Here is a 25,362-nt window from a genome sequence, read left to right as displayed (position 1 = left end):
TTTTTCGTGGTCGACTCGTTTCAACGTCTCTGTGCCTTAGCGGTGGGGTAGGCTAAATAAATACAACGGAATACTGTATGCCTAATTAAAAGAACAGTGGTGAAGGAAATGAAAAATACTGGGCAGAGCATGCCCAGAACTCGTGGCTGAGCGGTAACGGAGCGAAATCGGAGTGAGAGAGAAGGCCTAGAGGCTCCAACATTTTTTTAATCCGCTCTAGCCAAATTACGCATGATCTGCTCCTCGCGCCACTACAGCTCACATTCTCTGAACTGGGAGCAGGCTATCATATATCTGCCCACTCTCTAGTTTGAATACCCCTGGACATTGACTGTTCACAGCGGTGCACATCAAATCAAATGTATTTATAAAGCCCTTTTTACATCAGCCGATGTCACAAAGTGCTATACAGATGGTCTGTGAAGTTAGCTGTGTTCATCCTGTTTCTAATGCAAGTGAGCTTGTCCAATACCCAGAGATGACCTATTAAATGTGTGGACTTTGGAAGGGGACAGTCGGAGGGATGATATCATTATCCCTTAGAAAAAATGATCCTACATATAGAAATGAATACAATTCCTCTTCATCTAGTTCTCCTTCCCTCTCTGTCTTTCCCTTTTTTAATCTTCCTCCCCTCACTGGTCGGTTTGCTAAAGTATGTGTCTCAAATGGCACCCTATCCCCTATATAGTGCATAGGGCTCTGGTCAAAAGTAGTGTACTATATAGGGAATAGGGTGCCATTAGAGATGCAACCAAAGTGATGTGGAAATGTGGGTTGTGATGTAACTGGAAACAGGGAGCGCTTCCAGTGGCAACAAATCCTTGTGTTTCAGCTCTGTATCCCTGTGAGAGAGAGTGAGAGAGAAATAGAGAGAGAGAAATAGAGAGAGGGGGAGAGAGAGAGAAGAGAGAAATAGAGAGAGGGGGGGGAACTGAGCAGCGGTCTGGGAGGACGACAAATGGCTGGAAATGGACAAAGTGCTCCTGTAGCGTACCTCTGCAGCCGTGCTCTCCTCCTCTCCTCCTCCTCTCTCCCCTCTCTCAACTCCAGCCACAGATTCCAGATGCTCTACATTCTTGACATCAGAATGGAAAAGAAATGTAATATGGCCATTCTTGTCATATCCCTCATAGCTCCATTATTAGCTGTGCTGCCTGTGTGCGTCTGTGGAAGCTATAAGGCAGGCAGAGGTGCTCAGTGAGTGATAAACAATACGGAGATCTACCTCTCATTACCCCTGGCTACTAAACACATTGCCTTGTTGGACAGCAGTGGGATGAGAAGGAAGAAGGGGATGACTGGAATCATACACACAGAATGAGACAGATGCAGATGCACGCAGCTATGTCTTGCTATACTTGAGGAATTTTGGGGACCAACAATTGATTCCCATTCAAAAACCTTATTTCCCTAACCTTAAACCTAACCCTAAACCTAACCCCTAAGCCTGAAATAGTATTTTTTACAAGTGAGGACTGGCAAAATGTCCTTACTTCCCTGAATTGTTGCTGTTTTACTATTATTGTGAGGACTTCTGGTACTCACTACTATAGTAAAACACACACACACACACACACACACACACACACACACACACACACACACACACACACACACACACACACACACACACACACACACACACACACACACACACACACACACACACACACACACACACACACACAAAAAGAGAGTATCTGGTAAAACAGTTGTCTTCAAAAGCTTTCCATGTGTACGTTTTGTGCATCCAGCGCCCACCTATCCCAGCTGTGTATAGTATAGCCTAGCTAAACTCCCCTTATCTTTTAATGCGGCCGCGGGCCAGTAAACCTTGATAGAACATGCAGCTATGGCCCAGAATAACATAGTAAACTTGAATGACCTTTAATAAAGGGGCATCAGGGTCTACGTCCCAAATGGCACCCAATTCCCTATATAGTGCACTACTTTTGACCAGGGCCCATACAGTGCACTACAGTATATAGGGGATGGAGTGTAATTCGCGACACACCCAGGGTCTTGAGATGTGCCTATCGGAGGGTAGATAGATGCTGGTGTTGGGCAGGACTCTGATGAACAGTTAACGGACTGGTTTGGGATTTTGGCAATGAGGCTCTTTATCTACTTAACCAGATGAACAGACCATTTTGGATACAATTTCCGTGGATCTGCGTGCAGTTTGAGGGAAGTTGCTAATTAGCGTTAGTGCAATTGCTAACTCCTGTTTGCGCAATGACTGAAAGTCTATGGGAAATGCTAGCTGTTCCTGTGTACTTCATCATTGCTAGCTGTTCGTGTAGAGTTCCAGTCATTGCGCTAACCCTACTTAGCATTGGCTTGCGAAACTACCTTCATACCGGATGCAGATACATAAAAACGGTATCCACGAGTTCACCTGACACTGGGGGAGTACATAATGCCAAAATCCCGAAGTATCCCTTTAACGGGGCATTGTGATAAGACATCCGAGATGAGCTTGTCGATTGGTTAACCTCTGATTACAGGACAACAACTGTCCTGTAATGTCCCACTAAAGGGATATAACTGTTATTGTGACGTTAGTGAAAGCGTGTACAAGGCTACAGAGCAACCACATCATTAGACAAAATCCCACTAGTCTGGCTGCTAAGGCATCAAGCTATCCTGTAAGGCATCAAGCTATCCTGTAAGGCATCAAGCTATCCTGTAAGGCATCAAGCTATCCTGTAAGGCATCAAGCTATCCTGTAAGGCATCAAGCTATCCTGTAAGGCATCAAGCTATCCTGTAAGGCATCAAGCTATCCTGTAAGGCATCAAGCTATCCTGTAAGGCATCAAGCTATCCTGTAAGGCATCAAGCTATCCTGTAAGGCATCAAGCTATCCTGTAAGGCATCAAGCTATCCTGTAAGGCATCAAGCTATCCTGTAAGGCATCAAGCTATCCTGTAAGGCATCAAGCTATCCTGTAAGGCATCAAGCTATCCTGTAAGGTATCAAGCTATCCTGTAAGGCATCAAGCTATCCTGTAAGGCATCAAGCTATCCTGTAAGGCATCAAGCTATCCTGTAAGGCATCAAGCTATCCTCAGCTAGTCTCACTGCAGACTGAGCGTGTAAGAAGGTTTAGACACCGGCTCAGACAACAAGGATGCTCTTGTCCATTCAGAAACATCCACCCCGGTCTTACTCTGTGGGGGTAAACCCAGCCATCCCCAAGGGCAAGATTAAGCGAGGATGGATCATGGACCCCCATCCCTTCCTCACAAGGGAGAGGCCATAACCATCTACCCCCAGATGGAGAGAGGAAATGGGGCTATCAGGAGCTAAACACCCCCACAGAGCACACAAACACCAGGAGGGAGAACACACCCACGCACGCTCCAGGAGAACAGACAGGCAGACTAGCAGCATCTGTAGCGTACAACAGACAGATGCTCAACTCTCTACAGGAGCGGGAGGTTAGAGTCAAGGCGACCCGCCGACAGAGCGATGCGCCGTCTCCCTGCTTCCATTACACCCCCGAGCACCTTACTACCATTACTCTCCTCCACTCTAACTCCCATTAGCCTGCTCTCTACTCTAGCACTAACTTCACACAGACACAGGGCGTAAACAAACCCCTCTGAATGAATCTCTCTCAGGGAGAGTAAGAGGACACTGGATCTTTACAGCGCTGGAGGGACAGGTTGAAGGTAGACAGACACAGCATTGATCTGTGTATCGATACTGAACCCAACCATAGGTGCAACACTGTACTAGAACTCCCTTAACTGGGACTGTAATAAAACTCCATCCTTCCTGAAGACGAGGAAGGGAAGAGATTATTAAACACTGCTTGTCTGTAGAGGAAGTAACAGAACGCCACTACAGTGAAACTGTTGGGCTGAGGTTAAAGCAACAGAACCTCTCTATAGAGCTAGACAGTAACACAACCCATCTATAGAGCTAGACAGTAACACAACCCCTCCATAGAGCTAGACAGTAACACAACCCCTCTATAGAGCTAGACAGTAACACAACCCATCTATAGAGCTAGACAGTAACACAACCCCTCTATAGAGCTAGACAGTAACACAACCCCTCCATAGAGCTAGACAGTAACACAACCCCTCTATAGAGCTAGACAGTAACACAACCCCTCCATAGAGCTAGACAGTAACACAACCCCTCTATAGAGTTAGACAGTAACACAACCCCTCTATAGAGTTAGACAGTAACACAACCCCTCTATAGAGCTAGACAGTAACACAACCCCTCTATAGAGTTAGACAGTAACAAAACCCCTCTAGAGCTAGACAGTAACACAACCCCTCTATAGAGTTAGACAGTAACAAAACCCCTCCATAGAGCTAGACAGTAACACAACCCCTCTATAGAGCTAGACAGTAACAGAACCCCTCCATAGAGCTAGACAGTAACAGAACCCCTCCATAGAGCTAGACAGTAACAGAACCCCTCCATAGAGCTAGACAGTAACAAAACCCCTCCATAGAGCTAGACAGTAACAGAACCCCTCCATAGAGCTAGACAGTAACAGAACCCCTCTATAGAGCTAGACAGTAACAGAACCCCTCTATAGAGCTAGACAGTAACACAACCCCTCTATAGAGCTAGACAGTAACAGAACCCCTCCATAGAGCTAGACAGTAACACAACCCATCTATAGAGCTAGACAGTAACAGAACCCCTCCATAGAGCTAGACAGTAACAGAACCCCTCTATAGAGCTAGACAGTAACACAACCCCTCTATAGAGCTAGACAGTAACACAACCCCTCTATAGAGCTAGACAGTAACACAACCCCTCTATAGAGCTAGACAGTAACACAACCCCTCCATAGAGCTAGACAGTAACACAACCCCTCTATAGAGCTAGACAGTAACAGAACCTCTCTATAGAGCTAGACAGTAACAGAACCTCTCTATAGAGCTAGACAGTAACACAACCCCTCTATAGAGCTAGACAGTAACAGAACCCCTCCATAGAGCTAGACAGTAACACAACCCCTCTATAGAGCTAGACAGTAACACAACCCCTCTATAGAGCTAGACAGTAACACAACCCCTCTATAGAGCTAGACAGTAACACAACCCCTCTATAGAGCTAGACAGTAACACAACCCCTCCATAGAGCTAGACAGTAACACAACCCCTCTATAGAGCTAGACAGTAACACAACCCCTCTATAGAGCTAGACAGTAACAGAACCCCTCTATAGAGCTAGACAGTAACACAACCCCTCTATAGAGCTAGACAGTAACACAACCCCTCTATAGAGCTAGACAGTAACACAACCCCTCTATAGAGCTAGACAGTAACACAACCCCTCTATAGAGCTAGACAGTAACACAACCCCTCTATAGAGCTAGACAGTAACACAACCCCTCTATAGAGCTAGACAGTAACAGAACCCCTCTATAGAGCTAGACAGTAACACAACCCCTCCATAGAGCTAGACAGTAACAAAACCCCTCCATAGAGCTAGACAGTAACAGAACCCCTCTATAGAGCTAGACAGTAACACAACCCCTCCATAGAGCTAGACAGTAACAGAACCCCTCCATAGAGCTAGACAGTAACAGAACCCCTCCATAGAGCTAGACAGTAACAGAACCCCTCTATAGAGCTAGACAGTAACACAACCCCTCTATAGAGCTAGACAGTAACACAACCCCTCTATAGAGCTAGACAGTAACACAACCCCTCTATAGAGCTAGACAGTAACATAACCCCTCTATAGAGCTAGACAGTAACAGAACCCCTCCATAGAGCTAGACAGTAACAGAACCCCTCCATAGAGCTAGACAGTAACAGAACCCCTCTATAGAGCTAGACAGTAACAGAACCCCTCCATAGAGCTAGACAGTAACAGAACCCCTCCATAGAGCTAGACAGTAACAGAACCCCTCCATAGAGCTAGACAGTAACACAACCCCTCTATAGAGCTAGACAGTAACAGAACCCCTCTATAGAGCTAGACAGTAACACAACCCCTCTATAGAGCTAGACAGTAACACAACCCCTCTATAGAGCTAGACAGTAACAGAACCCCTCCATAGAGCTAGACAGTAACAGAACCCCTCCATAGAGCTAGACAGTAACAGAACCCCTCCATAGAGCTAGACAGTAACAGAACCCCTCTATAGAGCTAGACAGTAACACAACCCCTCTATAGAGCTAGACAGTAACACAACCCCTCTATAGAGCTAGACAGTAACACAACCCCTCTATAGAGCTAGACAGTAACACAACCCCTCTATAGAGCTAGACAGTAACACAACCCCTCTATAGAGCTAGACAGTAACACAACCCATCTATAGAGCTAGACAGTAACACAACCCCTCTATAGAGCTAGACAGTAACACAACCCCTCTATAGAGCTAGACAGTAACAGAACCCCTCCATAGAGCTAGACAGTAACAGAACCTCTCTATAGAGCTAGACAGTAACACAACCCCTCTATAGAGCTAGACAGTAACACAACCCCTCTATAGAGCTAGACAGTAACAGAACCCCTCTATAGAGCTAGACAGTAACACAACCCCTCTATAGAGCTAGACAGTAACACAACCCCTCTATAGAGCTAGACAGTAACAGAACCCCTCCATAGAGTTAGATGGTAACAGTAGCTGGGTTGGGGTTGAGTGTTAAGCAAACTGGATTAGTGACATGACACATCTCTAGGACATCCCACTGTGGAAGGACCCCTTGATCAACCCTGCGCAATTAAAAAACAATTTCCTGCCGCTTGGCCGCTCTGTGAGAATGTCAATTAATGTGTGTGTGTGTGTGTCAGGTCCCATTTTCAGCCAACAAAGTGTCAGAGAGCGGCTCTTAGAAATCAGTCCTAGCAGTCGGTCCTGCTATCGTCTCCCTCGCTACTGGGGACACATTCCTTCTCCTCACAGATTTGAGATTTTAAAACATTTTTTTTTTTTTTTTAACACAAGCCTGGGGCCAGCAACATCAACCAAACGCCTCCTTAATCTGCTTCCAAAGTATTTATTAAAAAGTCCCAGACCAAAAGGGCCCTGAGTAACCTGAACACTGGGACGGCGTTCCTTTCGAACATTCAGGTCATTTTCCCAGCTTTTTATTGTTTTTCAGGTTTATTTTTTCATTATTTGGTTTCATTTATTAGATCTTAATTTGCGAGAGAGGTCTGTTGTTTATTTTGGGCCGAGCAGAGCTGAGCCGGTATGAGAAGGCCGCTCCCGCAGCGAAAGAAGGGGTGAGCAAGAGAGAGATTATTTCATTTTTGTTTATTATCTATTTCACTTGCTTTGGCAATGTAAACATATGTTTCCCATGCCAATAAACCCCCTTGAATTGAACTGAGAGAGACAGAGAGAGCGAGAGAGAGAGAAAGTGAGAGACGACATGTTGCTAAGTAGGGAGCACTTTCTGTACCATCCGTCTACTCACCCCATATTTATTCTCCAAATATTCCATAACATTTTAGATACACACACCAGATAAAGAGCTGCGCTTAGTTCGCGCGCACACACACACACACACACACACACACACACACACACACACACACACACACACACACACACACACACACACACACACACACACACACACACACACATATATATATAAAGACAAACACCAGATAAAGTGCTCAGCTCAGTCCTTTCTTTCACAGTCGGGGGAAAATATTAGCATTAATAAGTCTGTACTGTGTAGCGCTGTCATTTCATCAGCTGCTTTGGGGTGATATGAGTTTCAGACAGAGTGATGGAGTAGGTTGAGGCTGGATAACATCTCAATTGCTCCTGGTGAGACACCATAAGCCCTGGTGGTCAGCTGTGCTGACCAGGTCCTCAGGGAGGGAGGGATAAATGTATCAGTCACCTGCCTGTCTGTCGGATCACTGACACATAAATAAAAAGGGGTGATGGTCCGCACTCAAAAATATGATGCATAAAGCTTTATTTTAAAAGTGTTTTTATTCTTTTCACTGCATCAGGGATAGCGTACAGAGACGTTTTGGCGAGCGCGATGGTCCTCTTTCGATCTCTGACACTGCCAAACCCCCCAGCTACCTACCAGCCCCCAAAACTAGTAGCACTAAATGACCACAGATTTCCCTGTTTGAATGTGATGGGAAATCCTACAAAGGCCACCATCTATCTACATGTCTACTAATTGTCTGAACATCTAATATATACTGAACAAAAATATAAACGCAACAATTTCAAAGGTTTTACTGAGTTAGAGTTTATAGAAGGAAATCAGTCAATTTAAATACATAAATTTGGCCCTAATCTATAGATTTCAAATGACTGGGCAGGGGCGCAGCCCACCCACTGGGAAGCCAGGCACAGCCAATCAGAATTAGTTTTTCCCCACAAAAGGACTTCATTACAGACAGAAATACTCCTCAGCACCCCCCCTCAGCACCTACTCCTCAGACAATCCTGCAGGTGAAGAAGCCGGACGTGGATGTCCTGGCCTGGCGTGGTTACACGTGGTCTGCGGGTGTGAGGCCGGTCAAATTCTCTAAAACAACATTGGAGGCGGCTCATGGTAGAGAAATTAACATTCAATTCTCTGGCAACAGCTCTGTTGGACATTCCTGCAGTCAACATGCCAATTGCATCTGTGGCACATTGTGTGGTGTGACCAAACTGCACATTTTAGAGTGGACTTTTATTGTCCCCAGCACAAGGTGTGATCATGCTGTTCAATCAGGTGTGATAATGATCATGCTGTTCAATCAGCTTCTTGATATGCCACACCTGTCAGGTGGATGGATTATCTTGGCACAGGTGAAACGCTCACTAACAGGGATGTAAACAAACGTGAGGGATCTTATGAAACATGGGACCAACACTTTACACGTTGCGTTTATATTGTTGTTCAGTATACATATGATAGATATTACCAGATTTGTATAAAAAATTACATTTCCAAATCCCAATGCATAAATACTCCTCTATTTGTCACCCTTACGCCCCCTCACTTATGCAGCTGCACCTCCTAACTCCATGTCTCCTAACCAGCTGCTAAAATGACAATTACACTGATTAGTAACCTCTGTCACAATCTTTACACAATGCAGATTAGTAATCTCTTAAAACACACAGGTGAACCTCTGCCTCCCACCTTCCTCACTAGGCTGAGACCACTCACAACAATCTGCCCTCGCTCTACAATACTCCTTTCTGTAACATCACTTCCCCCAGACATGGGTTGTCACAAAGTGACGAATCGGTCAGTTCTGCAGCCTTACACTCGGTCACACTCCTCCCTGAGCTACTCACACAGCCCTCTTCTAGTAACGTTAGTGTTACCAGACACAAGTTGACACGGGGAGCGGAATCTGTCATCTACAGAAGGAATCCTAACATCAGTCACGACGTTGTCCATAGCTCTGTGGCCCGTGGCTCTACGAAACTGTCGTCCACGTTCCGCTGCGTTCTGGATTTCACCCGTAAAGCTCAAACTGGACGATTGAGGAGGAAGGATGGAAGGATGAGGAGATGGAGGGAATTGGCTAGAGAGATGGAGGGATGAAAGATGGAGGGATAGAGGGATGGGGCGGAGGAGAGAGCCCTTACATGTTTTATTTGGAAACAGGGTCTGTGCCAGTAATTGCCTAAAATGACTATAATAGTAATTGATGGTCTGGCTTTTCACTTTGTCTATACGAATTTCCACAACGGCTACGTAAACTCTGTCAAAGCCTGGACAGCCGAGACGAACACACTCTTTATCCATCAACTTTCTTTTTCCCTGTGTCTGTCGTTGGTCCGTCCGCCCTCTCTTTTTCATCCACCTTCTTGTCCTTTTGCTCCTCTTTTTTTGGGTTGTGGTTGAGAGATGAGAGAAGGGACGAGAGAGGGGAGAGGGTGGGACGAGAGAGGGGAGAGGAGGGACGAGAGAGGGGAGAGGTGGGACGAGAGAGGGGAGAGGAGGGACGAGAGAGGGGAGAGGAGGGACGAGAGGGGAGAGGTGGGACGAGAGAGGGGAGAGGTGGGACGAGAGAGGGGAGAGGAGGGACGAGAGAGGGGAGAGGTGGGACGAGAGAGATGAGAGAAGGGACGAGAGGGGAGAGAAGGGACGAGAGAGGGGAGAGAAGGGATGAGAGAGGGGAGAGGTGGATGCGACTGCAGATACACACACACTCACAGACAAGGAGACAGGCTCTAATTAGAGCAAGCCTTGACCCCTAACCTCTGACATCCTCTGCCTGCGTGTTAAAAGACCTGACATGTCTCCCTCTCTGACATCATCCCAACGAGACACACAGACGCATGACGGAAGGACGTATGTGATAGACATCACTGAGAGAGACAGATAGATGTCGGGAGGTGTGTGTGTGCTCATTTCTCTGCTGTGAACACCTGTGAGAACATATGAGACGTGTAGGGCCTGGAGAAGAACATCAGGAAAGGGGTGAACCAGGTCACTGTGCTATTGTAACGCTTTGGTTGATAGGATTAAATGTAGTGCATAGGGGACATGGTTCAGTGTCGTGCATAGGGGACAGGGTTCAGTATCGTGCATAGGGGACAGGGTTCAGTCTAGTGCATAGGGTAGCAGGGTTCATTGTAGTGCATAGGGGACAGGGTTCATTGTAGTGCATAGGGGACAGTCTAGTGCATAGGGGACAGGGTTCAGTCTAGTGCATAGGGGAGCAGGGTTCATTGTAGTGCATAGGGGACAGGGTTCATTGTAGTGCATAGGGGACATGGTTCAGTGTCGCGCATAGGGGACAGGGTTCATTGTAGTGCATAGGGGACAGGGTTCATTGTAGTGCATAGGGGACATGGTTCAGTGTCGTGCATAGGGGACAGACTAGTGCATAGGGGACAGGGTTCAGTGTCGTGCATAGGGGACAGGGTTCAGTGTCGTGCATAGGGGACAGGGTTCATTGTAGTGCATAGGGGACAGGGTTCATTGTAGTGCATAGGGGACATGGTTCAGTGTCGTGCATAGGGGACAGGGTTCATTGTAGTGCATAGGGGACAGGGTTCAGTCTAGTGCATAGGGGACAGGGTTCAGTCTAGTGCATAGGGGACAGGGTTCAGTGTCGTGCATAGGGGACAGGGTTCATTGTCGTGCATAGGGGACAGGGTTCATTGTAGTGCATAGGGGACAGGGTTCAGTGTCGTGCATAGGGGATAGGGTTCATTGTAGTGCATAGGGGACAGGGTTCATTGTAGTGCATAGGGGACAGGGTTCAGTGTCGTGCATAGGGGACAGGGTTCAGTGTCGTGCATAGGGGACAGGGTTCAGTGTCGTGCATAGGGGACAGGGTTCAGTGTCGTGCATAGGGGACAGGGTTCAGTGTCGTGCATAGGGGACAGGGTTCAGTGTCGTGCATAGGGGACAGGGTTCAGTGTCGTGCATAGGGGACAGGGTTCAGTGTCGTGCATAGGGGACAGGGTTCAGTGTCGTGCATAGGGGACAGGGTTCATTGTAGTGCATAGGGGACAGGGTTCATTGTAGTGCATAGGGGACAGGGTTCAGTGTCGTGCATAGGGGACAGGGTTCAGTGTCGTGCATAGGGGACAGGGTTCAGTGTCGTGCATAGGGGACATGGTTCAGTGTCGTGCATAGGGGACAGGGTTCAGTCTAGTGCATAGGGGACAGGGTTCATTGTAGTGCATAGGGGACAGTCTAGTGCATAGGGGACAGGGTTCAGTCTAGTGCATAGGGGAGCAGGGTTCATTGTAGTGCATAGGGGACAGGGTTCATTGTAGTGCATAGGGGACATGGTTCAGTGTCGTGCATAGGGGACAGGGTTCATTGTAGTGCATAGGGGACATGGTTCAGTGTCGTGCATAGGGGACAGGGGACAGACTAGTGCATAGGGGACAGGGTTCAGTGTCGTGCATAGGGGACAGGGTTCAGTGTAGTGCATAGGGGACAGGGTTCATTGTAGTGCATAGGGGACATGGTTCAGTGTCGTGCATAGGGGACAGGGTTCATTGTAGTGCATAGGGGACAGGGTTCATTGTAGTGCATAGGGGACAGGGTTCAGTCTAGTGCATAGGGGACAGGGTTCATTGTAGTGCATAGGGGACAGGGTTCAGTGTAGTGCATAGGGGACAGGGTTCAGTGTCGTGCATAGGGGACAGGGTTCATTGTAGTGCATAGGGGACAGGGTTCATTGTAGTGCATAGGGGACAGGGTTCATTGTAGTGCATAGGGGACAGGGTTCAGTCTAGTGCATAGGGGACAGGGTTCAGTCTAGTGCATAGGGGACAGTCTAGTGCATAGGGGACAGGGTTCAGTCTAGTGCATAGGGGAGCAGGGTTCATTGTAGTGCATAGGGGACAGGGTTCATTGTAGTGCATAGGGGACATGGTTCAGTGTCGTGCATAGGGGACAGGGTTCATTGTAGTGCATAGGGGACAGGGTTCATTGTAGTGCATAGGGGACATGGTTCAGTGTCGTGCATAGGGGACAGGGGACAGACTAGTGCATAGGGGACAGGGTTCAGTGTCGTGCATAGGGGACAGGGTTCAGTGTAGTGCATAGGGGACAGGGTTCATTGTAGTGCATAGGGGACATGGTTCAGTGTCGTGCATAGGGGACAGGGTTCATTGTAGTGCATAGGGGACAGGGTTCATTGTAGTGCATAGGGGACAGGGTTCAGTCTAGTGCATAGGGGACAGGGTTCAGTGTAGTGCATAGGGGACAGGGTTCAGTGTAGTGCATAGGGGACAGGGTTCAGTGTCGTGCATAGGGGATAGGGTTCATTGTAGTGCATAGGGGACAGGGTTCATTGTAGTGCATAGGGGACAGGGTTCAGTGTCATGCATAGGGGACAGGGTTCAGTCTAGTGCATAGGGGACAGGGTTCAGTCTAGTGCATAGGGGACAGGGTTCATTGTAGTGCATAGGGGACAGGGTTCAGTCTAGTGCATAGGGGACAGGGTTCAGTGTCATGCATAGGGGACAGGGTTCAGTCTAGTGCATAGGGGACAGGGTTCAGTCTAGTGCATAGGGGACAGGGGACAGTCTAGTGCATAGGGGACAGGGTTCATTGTAGTGCATAGGGGACAGGGTTCATTGTAGTGCATAGGGGACAGGGTTCATTGTAGTGCATAGGGGACAGGGTTCATTGTAGTGCATAGGGGACAGGGTTCATTGTAGTTCATAGGGGACATGGTTCAGTGTCGTGCATAGGGGACAGACTAGTGCATAGGGGACAGGGTTCAGTGTCGTGCATAGGGGACAGGGTTCAGTGTCGTGCATAGGGGACAGGGTTCATTGTAGTGCATAGGGGACAGGGTTCATTGTAGTGCATAGGGGACATGGTTCAGTGTCGTGCATAGGGGACAGGGTTCATTGTAGTGCATAGAGGACAGGGTTCATTGTAGTGCATAGGGGACAGGGTTCAGTCTAGTGCATAGGGGACAGGGTTCATTGTAGTGCATAGGGGACAGGGTTCAGTGTCGTGCATAGGGGACAGGGTTCATTGTCGTGCATAGGGGACAGGGTTCATTGTAGTGCATAGGGGACAGGGTTCAGTGTAGTGCATAGGGGACAGGGTTCAGTGTCGTGCATAGGGGACAGGGTTCATTGTAGTGCATAGGGGACAGGGTTCATTGTAGTGCATAGGGGACAGGGTTCATTGTAGTGCATAGGGGACAGGGTTCAGTCTAGTGCATAGGGGACAGGGTTCAGTCTAGTGCATAGGGGACAGTCTAGTGCATAGGGGACAGGGTTCAGTCTAGTGCATAGGGGAGCAGGGTTCATTGTAGTGCATAGGGGACAGGGTTCATTGTAGTGCATAGGGGACATGGTTCAGTGTCGTGCATAGGGGACAGGGTTCATTGTAGTGCATAGGGGACAGGGTTCATTGTAGTGCATAGGGGACATGGTTCAGTGTCGTGCATAGGGGACAGGGGACAGACTAGTGCATAGGGGACAGGGTTCAGTGTCGTGCATAGGGGACAGGGTTCAGTGTAGTGCATAGGGGACAGGGTTCATTGTAGTGCATAGGGGACATGGTTCAGTGTCGTGCATAGGGGACAGGGTTCATTGTAGTGCATAGGGGACAGGGTTCATTGTAGTGCATAGGGGACAGGGTTCAGTCTAGTGCATAGGGGACAGGGTTCAGTGTAGTGCATAGGGGACAGGGTTCAGTGTAGTGCATAGGGGACAGGGTTCAGTGTCGTGCATAGGGGATAGGGTTCATTGTAGTGCATAGGGGACAGGGTTCATTGTAGTGCATAGGGGACAGGGTTCAGTGTCATGCATAGGGGACAGGGTTCAGTCTAGTGCATAGGGGACAGGGTTCAGTCTAGTGCATAGGGGACAGGGTTCATTGTAGTGCATAGGGGACAGGGTTCAGTCTAGTGCATAGGGGACAGGGTTCAGTGTCATGCATAGGGGACAGGGTTCAGTCTAGTGCATAGGGGACAGGGTTCAGTCTAGTGCATAGGGGACAGGGGACAGTCTAGTGCATAGGGGACAGGGTTCATTGTAGTGCATAGGGGACAGGGTTCATTGTAGTGCATAGGGGACAGGGTTCATTGTAGTGCATAGGGGACAGGGTTCATTGTAGTGCATAGGGGACAGGGTTCATTGTAGTTCATAGGGGACATGGTTCAGTGTCGTGCATAGGGGACAGACTAGTGCATAGGGGACAGGGTTCAGTGTCGTGCATAGGGGACAGGGTTCAGTGTCGTGCATAGGGGACAGGGTTCATTGTAGTGCATAGGGGACAGGGTTCATTGTAGTGCATAGGGGACATGGTTCAGTGTCGTGCATAGGGGACAGGGTTCATTGTAGTGCATAGAGGACAGGGTTCATTGTAGTGCATAGGGGACAGGGTTCAGTCTAGTGCATAGGGGACAGGGTTCATTGTAGTGCATAGGGGACAGGGTTCAGTGTCGTGCATAGGGGACAGGGTTCATTGTCGTGCATAGGGGACAGGGTTCATTGTAGTGCATAGGGGACAGGGTTCAGTGTCGTGCATAGGGGATAGGGTTCATTGTAGTGCATAGGGGACAGGGTTCATTGTAGTGCATAAGGGACAGGGTTCAGTGTCGTGCATAGGGGACAGGGTTCAGTGTCGTGCATAGGGGACAGGGTTCAGTGTCGTGCATAGGGGACAGGGTTCAGTGTCGTGCATAGGGGACAGGGTTCAGTGTCGTGCATAGGGGACAGGGTTCAGTGTCGTGCATAGGGGACAGGGTTCAGTGTCGTGCATAGGGGACAGGGTTCAGTGTCGTGCATAGGGGACAGGGTTCAGTGTCGTGCATAGGGGACAGGGTTCAGTGTCGTGCATAGGGGACAGGGTTCAGTGTCGTGCATAGGGGACAGGGTTCATTGTAGTGCATAGGGGACAGGGTTCATTGTAGTGCATAGGGGACAGGGTTCAGTGTCGTGCATAGGGGACAGGGTTCAGTGTCGTGCATAGGGGACAGGGTTCAGTGTCGTGCATAGGGGACAGGGTTCAGTGTCGTGCATAGGGGACATGGTTCAGTGTCGTGCATAGGGGACAGGGTTCAGTCTAGTGCATAGGGGACAGGGTTCATTGTAGTGCATAGGGGACAGTCTAGTGCATAGGGGACAGGGTTCAGTCTAGTGCATAGGGGAGCAGGGTTCAGTGTCGTGCATAGGGGACAGGGTTCATTGTAGTGCATAGGGGACATGGTTCAGTGTCGTGCATAGGGGACAGGGTTCATTGTAGTGCATAGGGGACATGGTTCAGTGTCGTGCATAGGGGACAGGGGACAGACTAGTGCATAGGGGACAGGGTTCAGTGTCGTGCATAGGGGACAGGGTTCAGTGTAGTGCATAGGGGACAGGGTTCATTGTAGTGCATAGGGGACATGGTTCAGTGTCGTGCATAGGGGACAGGGTTCATTGTAGTGCATAGGGGACAGGGTTCATTGTAGTGCATAGGGGACAGGGTTCAGTCTAGTGCATAGGGGACAGGGTTCATTGTAGTGCATAGGGGACAGGGTTCACTGTAATGCATAGGGGATATGGTTCATTGTAGTGCATAGGGGATAGGGTTCATTGTAGTGCATAGGGGACAGGGTTCATTGTAGTGCATAGGGGACAGGGTTCATTGTCGTGGTTGTAAAGGAGTTCAAGAGAAAAGTTTAAAAAAGTATTCAGACCCCTTGACTTTTTGTTGTGTTACAGCCTGAAATTAAAATAGATTACATTTCCATTTATATATATATATTTTTTTACCAATGAATAAAAAAATGAAAAAAAGCTGAAATGTCTTGATAGGTATTCAACCCCTTTGTTATGGCAAGCCTAAATAAGTTCAGGAGTAGAAATGTGCTTAACAAGTCACATAATAAGTTACATAGACTCACTCTACGTGCAATAATAGTGTTTAACATGACAGGGGATAAAAAAATGTTTTTAAAACAGACATTGAATATCCCTTTAAGCATGGTGAAGTTCTTAAATGTATTTTGAATGGTGTACATTTGTGGCATCCTTCATAACTCAAGTTTTCCGGAGAGGGAGGAAACGTCTTTTGGGTGGGACGTTAAACAGCTGACTCTCTGTGGTCACTAAAGATCCCATGGCACTTATCGTAGGAGTAGGGGTGTTAACCCCGGTGTACTGACTAAATTCCCAATCTGGCCCTCATACCATGTACAGAATACAAATATTCCAAAACATGCATCCTGTTTGCAACAATACTGCAAAAAACGTGGCAAAGCGATTACCTTTTGGTCCTGAATACAAAGCATTATGTTTGGGGCAAATCCAACACAACACATTACAGTACCACTCTCCATATTTTCAAGCATAGTGGTGGCTGCATCATGTTATGGGTATGTTTGTTATCGTTAAGGACTGCAGAGTTTTTCAGGATAAAAAGAACCTGAATGGAGTTAGGCACAGGCAAAGTCCTAGAGGAAAACCTGGTTCAGTTTGCTTTCCAACAGACACTGGGAGATTAATTCACCTTTCAGTAGGACAATAACATAAAACACAAGGCCAAATCTACACTGGAGTTGTTAACCAAAAAGACAGTGAATTTTCCTGAGTGGCCGAGTTACAGTTTTGACTTAAATCTATGGCAAGACCTGAAAATGGTTGTCTAGCAATGATAAACAACCAATTTGACAGAGCTTGAAGAATTTTGAATCCAGGTGTGGAAAACTCTTAGAGACTTACCCAGAAAGACTGACAGCTGTAATTGCTGCCAAAAGAACATCTACAAAATATTGACTCAGGGGTGTGAATACTTATGTAAATTAGACATATGTGTATTTAATTTGATATAAATTAGCAAACATTTCTAAAAACATGTTTTAACTTTGACATCATGGTGTATTGTGTGTACGGTGAGAGAGAAAAAAAAGTTGAATCCATTTTGGCTGTAGCACAACAAAATGTGGAATAAATCAAGGGGTATGAATACTTTGAAGGAACTGTATGTACTATGCTTCTTCGTAAAACCTACAGTGGAGACAGAATCCGGCGTATTGGAAATAGCGAACAGGGTTGCGCGTGAACAGCCGTAAGGGCACAGAGTTAGTGCAGTGTATAAAGGGGATAAACCGGGTAGGAAGACGTGCATCGTGAACAGGGAACGGGGTTTAGTGTGTACAGCTGAAAGGAAACAGGGTTCATCACATCATTCGGTACCCGAGTCATTTCCAGATCCGGTGGACAGGGCCGGCATGGTTCCTGCCTGGCTGTGGAATATCAGAGTGAGGTATGAAAGTAGCACTGCTCAGCCACACTGCAGCAGCAGGCAAGGGAAGGGTAGAGGGTAGGTTCAGTCTCCTCTCCTCTGTCACCCCCAGTCCAAGGTGTCTCTCTCCAGGATTTATACCATGGGTGGCCGGCGTTCCCTAAAAGAGAAAGGAGAGGGCAGGAATTTAGGAACTGCGCTTCACCGCACCCAACGCCGATGGGGTGTGTGTGTGTGTGTGTGTGTGTGTGTGTGTGTGTGTGTGTGTGTGTAGGTTGTTGGACCTGGAAGAAAGCGGATGTACGCATCAATGAAGGAAGTTATTCAGAAGATGAGAGCAAAAATGTGTTGGTTCGTAATCGCAGAGGGTCAACTGTGAACACACACACACGGAAACGAACACACACACACGGAAACAGACACACACACACACACACCCCATTCCAGACCTTCGTTATTCCCCCTTTCAACGGCCAGCGGAAACATAAGAAACACAATCCGGCTCATGGGAGAACTCTGCAGACCAGACCTGTGAAGAATCAAACGAGCCTGGAAATGCGGCACTTTGTAAATTCAACCAGTGAACTGTGAACCCATCCACAGAGAAAATGGAGAGAACAAGGGGAAAATTAAAAACACAAAAACAAAACTCTGAGAAAATCATTTGGCTGTTAATATACCCCCTCAGACTCAGACACACACACACACACACACAGCGCTGGCCTATTAAACACAGTGATGGAAAAACAGCTCATGTACTGCTAGGCTAATTGGAACAAGATTCCTGGATATACCCTCTATCCCTGAAAGACGTGTCTGTCCACATTTTGGGATTCCCTATCAAGGTGGAGGATTCCAGGAATGTCAGGAATCAGGACAACAGAGGAAGAAACACACACACATCCTCAATACAGACATACGGCATGCATGCACGCACACACCCACACACTCAGGCCCTCGATCACACACACACACTCACATATTCTGTCTTTAGCGCTTTATAAACTTGGTGGTTTGAGCCCTGAATGCTGATTGGCTGACAGCCGTGGTATATCAGACCGTATACCACGGCTATGATAAAACAGGTATTTTTACTCTTCTAATTACGATGTTAACCTGTTTACAGTAGCAATGGGGCTCCTGAATGGTGCAGCGTTCTAAGGCACTGCATCGCAGTGTTTAAGGCGTCACTAGACACCCTGGTTCGAATCCAGGCTGTATCACAACCGGCCGTGATTGGGAGGCGCACAATTGGCCCAGCATTGTCAGGGTTTGGCCGGGGTAGGCCGTCATTGTAAATAAGAATTTGTTCTTAACTGACTTGCCTAGTTAAATAAAGGTCACATACATTTTTTGATTAAAAAGGCTCCTCAGCGGTTTGTGGTATATGGCCAATATACCACAGCGAAGGGCTGTTATTAGACACGAAGCAAAAATATTGGCCATATACCACACCCCCTCGGGCCTTATTGCTTAAATATAACATGACATATCATGTGTGATGTGTGTGCAGGTGGGAATGTCTCAGAGTGCTAGCTGTAGTCATTGAGTCAGAGCACTGGGTCTGGGGTTCGCGGAGGCCTCAGAGGACATTACCTATTGACCTCTGTACTCCAGCCAACCCCAGCAGACACAGGCAGGTGCTGCTACTGTAGAACAGCAGCAGGCCGGCATTAGGGATACACAGACACACTAGGGCTGGGACTGTGGTGGCATCCCCTAGGAGACCCCAGCCCCTTGCCCCCCCAGTCTTTCATCCACCCCTCCTCGACCCTCCACTGCTGGCTGGCCTCGACTCACGCCTCGCTTATTTAACGCTTTACTGTTCCCTACCACACACACACTCTGCTGTATGACCCCCCCTTCCCCCAAAACACACACCCTCCCCCTGTATGCTCCATTTCTCCCCCTGGTCCCTTCATTGGGCCCCAGGGGCAACTACCTACCATGTCCCTCTCCTTCCTCCCTTGCTAACCATGCTGCTCAGGTCTAGACTACCACATGCTTCAGCAGCCTAGGCAGTCATCAAAGCTCGGCTTTAAATGTAGAGAATGGTGACCAGCCAATAACATTTAACCTAAGGCTCCTGCCTAACAACATGGGGCTCAATGACCCACCCTAGACTTGGTCCCCCAAAGTTCAGTCTGCTCCACTCTCTGTCTGAACCCCATATAATACAACACAGGTAGCACAACACAGGATGGCTTAAAGGCAGAAAGAACAGCTAGAGTAGACAAATCCTGCTCTGAAATGAGCCACAGCCACCTACTGTATCTGGTCCCCTCCTTCCTGGTCTCCTTCCCGGCTACATTGTTCTTATGGTGGCGGCTGACTTCTGACAGCTATTGGTCCCGTGCGGAGTGAGGGTGTTCTGACCGGGCCGTTTGGCTGCAGGCAGCTAGCTAGCTAACAACGCTAACACGCAAACGAGCTTCCAGGCAGATCCAACCCGCTCTAAGACCAAAATACCTCCTTCAGGACCCCCTTCAGCAGGGCTAACACACACACACACACACACTCCGTTGGACCCCCCCAGCGGAGCCCAGAACAGTGGGTCAAAGGGTGTTGGAGCGTGCACTAACTATTCAGCCTCAGGAACGACACACAGCAGAGCTGAGGCCTATGTGGCTTGGGGATTTATCTGTGTTTGGCGAAGCTGCTGGGTGTAAATCAGCGGAGACGCTAGCTCATGTTGCGTAACGGTGTCTGACACGCCGGGTTGTGAACGCACCTTGGGGACGACCGCTACCTCCAGGTGAGGAAAAACCTGCTGCGGAAAATATCACCTCAGCAACATCAACCGGGAAAGACTGCAGGCAGACCCAAACCCCAGTCATTTAACACACACACACGTTAGGTTCCAGGAGTTTGACGTTTTTCAGGCCAGAAGTTTTTGAAATCCGGAGGTAAGACGTGCTGAATTCACAGAACAACAGTAAAGGACGTATGACTTTTCCCTTCCGAAGGGGGAAGTGGAGGACGCGGGACAGTTCAGACCACGCAGCTCCTTTGTTACGCCTGCTAGATTTGGAGCACAGCTGTCTTACACCACACACACACACACACACACACACACACACACACACACACACACACACACACACACACACACACACACACACACACACACACACACACACACAGCGAGAGTAAATGTATAGACCAAACCGTCAAGTGCAATCAAAGTTCAGTCCTGTTCCACACCATAAGCCTACATATATCCCATTAAAAAAACACTAAAGAGACCAGCAGAGACCGGGTGTAGGTCCCAAATGGCACCCTGTTCCCTTTCTAGTGCACTACGGCCCACAGGGCTCAGGTCAAAAGTAGTACACTACATAGGGAATAAGGCGCCATTTGGGACAGAGAAGGTGCAGCTCAGCGACAGCAGGCTCCTCAGGCCTGGACCACAGGATCCTAAAAGATCTCTCCAACAGCTCTGAACACAGAGGACAAAAGCAGCAGCAACTGAGCTCATGTCAAAAGAATTGACCCGCGCTAAACCAGCCCTGCATTTCACAGTCACAGAGCAGGGTAAGGGACAAGGCTAAGGTATAGTCATACCAGTGTGATTGGAATGACAGACGGAGACAGAGGGGGACTTGTTAGGGAGATTGATCTGCCTGCCTTCTAGTGCTGCAGGATTCAGGAATATCAGACGGCATCCCTAGGAGGAATTACAGAAAATTTTCCCAAATCAAAAAGGATCCATCTTTCCGTCCGGGGCCTTGGGAAGGCCAGGAAGCGTACCGCGGCACCGAGAGCACCTGAGACTTTTACGGCGCCCGAAAGGCCTGTAACCACTGAACTTCAAGACAGTCCAAGTCAAGATGCTTTATTCAGCCATGGCTTGGTTCTCCTCTGTACAAATCACACAGAATCAGGTTTGAGTGTAGAGGGGGGAGGCAAAGCAACTTTGCCATGTGGAGAAGAAAAGAGCCTGATCACAATGAAAGGTATGCCTTCTACTTATCCCATGTGTAACAGACACACACAGTGCCCTGAAAGGGTGCTGCTGCCATCTAGTGGCCCAATATCCAACTACAGACAGAATCCCCTCCACTCTTACTACTACAACACAGCTGGAAGACACCCTGGACAAGGCAAGCAAAGGAAAGCTTACCAAACAAAGGAAAGCTTGCATCACATGTTAGGAGACACGCTGTATTTGTTTAGTCTTGCTCAGTGTGAAACCTGAAGTCCCATCAGTTATTTGAAGAGAAAACAGCCCGAGGGGGAACGGGCAATATGGAGGATAGAAGAGAGGGATGAAGACGGGTTATTTTTTTTACCCTTTTCAAAAACAGGCCGGGCTTGGCTAGGATGTGAGGACGCAGGGACCCAGCTGGAAGTCGAAGAGAAGGAGACAGAAGGGATGAGGAAAAACAGGTTATGAAAACACACGCTCTTACTCTGACATTAAAAACTATACTATCCTCCAAAACTCTGACACCAAAACACACTCTTTACTATCGTCTGAGGTTCAGATATGATAGCCTAGGTTACTCAAATGTCCAGTACTGAGAGAAAAAAACATTCTGTGGAACACAACACTTGGCTGCACCAAACATGAAGACAACGTGAGAGAAAAAAAGTGTAGTGGTCTCAAGTGGGACACGGAGAGAGAGTCGGGAAAAGGACACGCGTTTCGCAGGTAGCAGACTTCTGCAGGCAGGCATGCTCCGTCTATACATTCCCTGGGTTGGCACTCGTAGAAAAAAAGGGTCCAAAAGGGTTCTTTGGCTGTCCCCATAGAAGAACCCTTTTTGGTTCCAGGTAAAACCCTTTTTGATTCCTGTGGATAAGATTCTACACGGAACCCAAAATGGTTCTACTTGAAACCAAAAGGGTTCTACCTGGAACCAACAAGGGTGGACACCCAAAGAACTCTTAGGTTTTGTATGGCACCTTTTTTAGAGTTTAGAGCCCGACCGATAGATTGGTTCACCAGTATGATCGTCCGATATTGGCCTTTTACAGCTATATTGGTAAATAACTCCACGATAACCGACATTGAATAAATAGGATGAGAAAAGGGAATCTCATGCTGATCTGAACACTTCTGTTCATTCTCATGATGTGTCATTATTGTCACAATGTACTAAATCAACATTTAAAGCATAGTTATTGGACAGTTGCTCTTTTAGATGGCAATTTATGGAAATTCAGAGTGGAAAAATGACACTTTAGTTTCCTGTTGTAAAATAATATATCGGCAGATATCAGTATCGCTATGTTTTGTCCCCCCACAAAAAATCGGAATCGATGTCGGACCCCAAAAAACATATCGGTCGGGATCGGTAGCGGATAGGAGTGGAGTCTGACAGCCCCAGCGTGCTGTTGGGAGATTGAGTTCTCTCTGTGGAGGCCAGACACTGGCCTGGAGGAGTATAGGCCTACCGCATCCCGTCCATCCGTACACACACTGATCCTCCTTCCCATTACATATCACAATATTATTATTGAGCTAGTTGGCTGTACCTGCACCAAAACCTTTATGGCTTGTTCTCCACCTTTTTAAATATGGAGACAATTTGTTTTCAGCACTTTTATTTCCATAACAGGTCAAAACACATTTTTCTCATGGCTCTCTCTTGTCCCTCTGCAGCAGACATATAGTGAGCAATATGTTTGGAACAACAAATCACAATAAAATCACAGTATCGAATTGCAATACAAGTATCGTGATAATTCCGTATCGTGAGGTCCCCCGCAATTCTCAGCCCTAATTAATGAGTCCTCCTCTTTTGGAAGTCCTATTTTTATAAAGCAAATACATCTGACCCAGGTGAAGCACTATGTAAACCCCGCTGTGCCAATCTGGTGTCACGATGTGCCAAGTTTAAATTCAGGTTCATCAACCAAGTTCATCCGGGTCTTACCAGAACCATCTAATACTCAATTAAGTTAAATTGACTCAACTGACTTACCTTCACAAAGCCACACGTCTTGCACTGGCCTACAACAGGATTGTGGAATTATCAATATTATCAGATTGGAAATGCTAATATGTTCCACCTAACTGACTGAACATATTGTGGCTGTAAACCCTGGCTCCTGTATGTACAGGTATGTAGCGGGACCAGGTTCTGAGCTCACTGGTGCCCTCTCCTGGGAGTGACCTGATAGTGAACATAGCAAGTGGGACATCTAGAGTCCCGCATACTTCCAGTGTCCAACTACTGAATCGCCAAGCGAGAAAAGAAAACACACAAGTATGTATACCACACCACTCTGCCCCCTTTATCCCCAACTCCTCTAAATCCAACCTTAGATCCCCTCTGTCCGTGAGTCTGAGCCCTGAATGAGTGTATCTGAGAACTGGGTCTCCCTAATTCACCGTCTCGTAATCTGTCGCCGCGGCAGTGACTCACGCCTCAGACGCAGTCTGTTTTTAAAGGCATGCCGTGTCATTAGTGGTCACGTGCGGTTTTAAGAGGACACTATGTTGTTTTCACATGTGCGCGCACGCTCCCAATAAAGAGAAAACGGTGACAGAAGGAGCACACTCTTCTGGTCCATAAAACATGTGTCCAAATATTTCTGCTGTGATGCTGCCTGGTTAGAGAGAGCGAAACAGGGGGGGACGAGATAGATGGAGAGATTGAGAGAGAGAGGGAGATACACGGCGAGGAAGAGAAGTGTGGATGGATAGAGGGTGTGGGTGTAAGGGGGTTTAGTGCTTACAGAGTAGACTGAGTGTGATATAAATGAGGGGTCCCTTCAAGTTCCAGTAGGGGTGTCAGTCTATTACAGTGTTACAGGTTGTGTCCCAAATGGAACCCTATTTACCCTAAGGCACCCTATTCCCTAGCGATATGGGCTCTGGTGCCATTTGAAAAGCATTCACATATCAGTGTTCCAGAGGAGTAGCCATGGCAATGATTCAGCAAGATCATTCAGCAAAGCAATAAAGAAACTGAATATTAAAATACATGTACCACAGACACCCGACACCCCCGTAATAATACACACACAACACAGCCGCAGTATGTTTCATGGACGGTGTATAATTACAGTGTACTAAACAGTTGGCATGGAAAACTCTCGTGCACTCATACATTACATTTTGTTAAATATTAATACTGAAATCCTCCTGGATCCGGGAGCGAAACGCTGTTTGTGGAAAATATAAAAATACATTGTTGAAATGTTAAAAAGAGTGTGTGTGTACACATTGGTCAATAGCTGCACTGTTCTCCAGAGGCATGCCAGAATGTCCGTCTCATCCTATTAGGCAGGCTGCATTGGACAATCAGACACACACAGTCTTGTACAACTAACCTTGTGGGGACACAAAATTCAGTCCCATTCTAAATCCTATTTTCCCCAACCCTAACCCTAACACCAAAACTAACCCTAGATCCTCACCCTAAAACTAACCCTAGATCCTCACCCTAAAACTAACCCTAGATCCTCATCCTAAAACTAACCCTAGATCCACACCCTAAAACTAACCCTACATCCTCACCCTAAAACTAACCCTAGATCCTCACCCTAAAACTAACACTAGATCCGCACCCTAAAACTAACCCTAGATCCGCACCCTAAAACTAACCCTAGATCCTCACCCTAAAACTAACCCTAGATCCTCACCCTAAAACTAACCCTAGATCCTCACCCTAAAACTAACCCTAGATCCTCACCCTAAAACTAACCCTAGATCCTCACCCTAAAACTAACCCTAGATCCTCACCCTAAAACTAACCCTAGATCCGCACCCTAAAAC

General features: G+C 47.6%; 1 protein-coding gene across 1 annotated transcript in view; it reads right to left on the bottom strand.

Moving 5' to 3' along the window:
- Positions 1–25,362, bottom strand: part of LOC120027661 (MAGUK p55 subfamily member 7-like) — a 160,843-nt gene that overhangs the window by 75,711 nt on the left and 59,770 nt on the right. The window contains exon 4 of the mRNA XM_038972655.1: positions 17,585–17,793. Coding sequence (XP_038828583.1) covers positions 17,585–17,621 — 37 coding nt within the window. The 5' untranslated portion in view covers positions 17,622–17,793. The remainder of the gene's footprint in view (positions 1–17,584; positions 17,794–25,362) is intronic.

Source organism: Salvelinus namaycush, chromosome 33 (assembly GCF_016432855.1).
Source record: "Salvelinus namaycush isolate Seneca chromosome 33, SaNama_1.0, whole genome shotgun sequence".
NCBI classification, from domain to species: Eukaryota; Metazoa; Chordata; class Actinopteri; order Salmoniformes; family Salmonidae; genus Salvelinus; species Salvelinus namaycush.
This window is presented reverse-complemented; position numbering and strand designations above follow the sequence as displayed.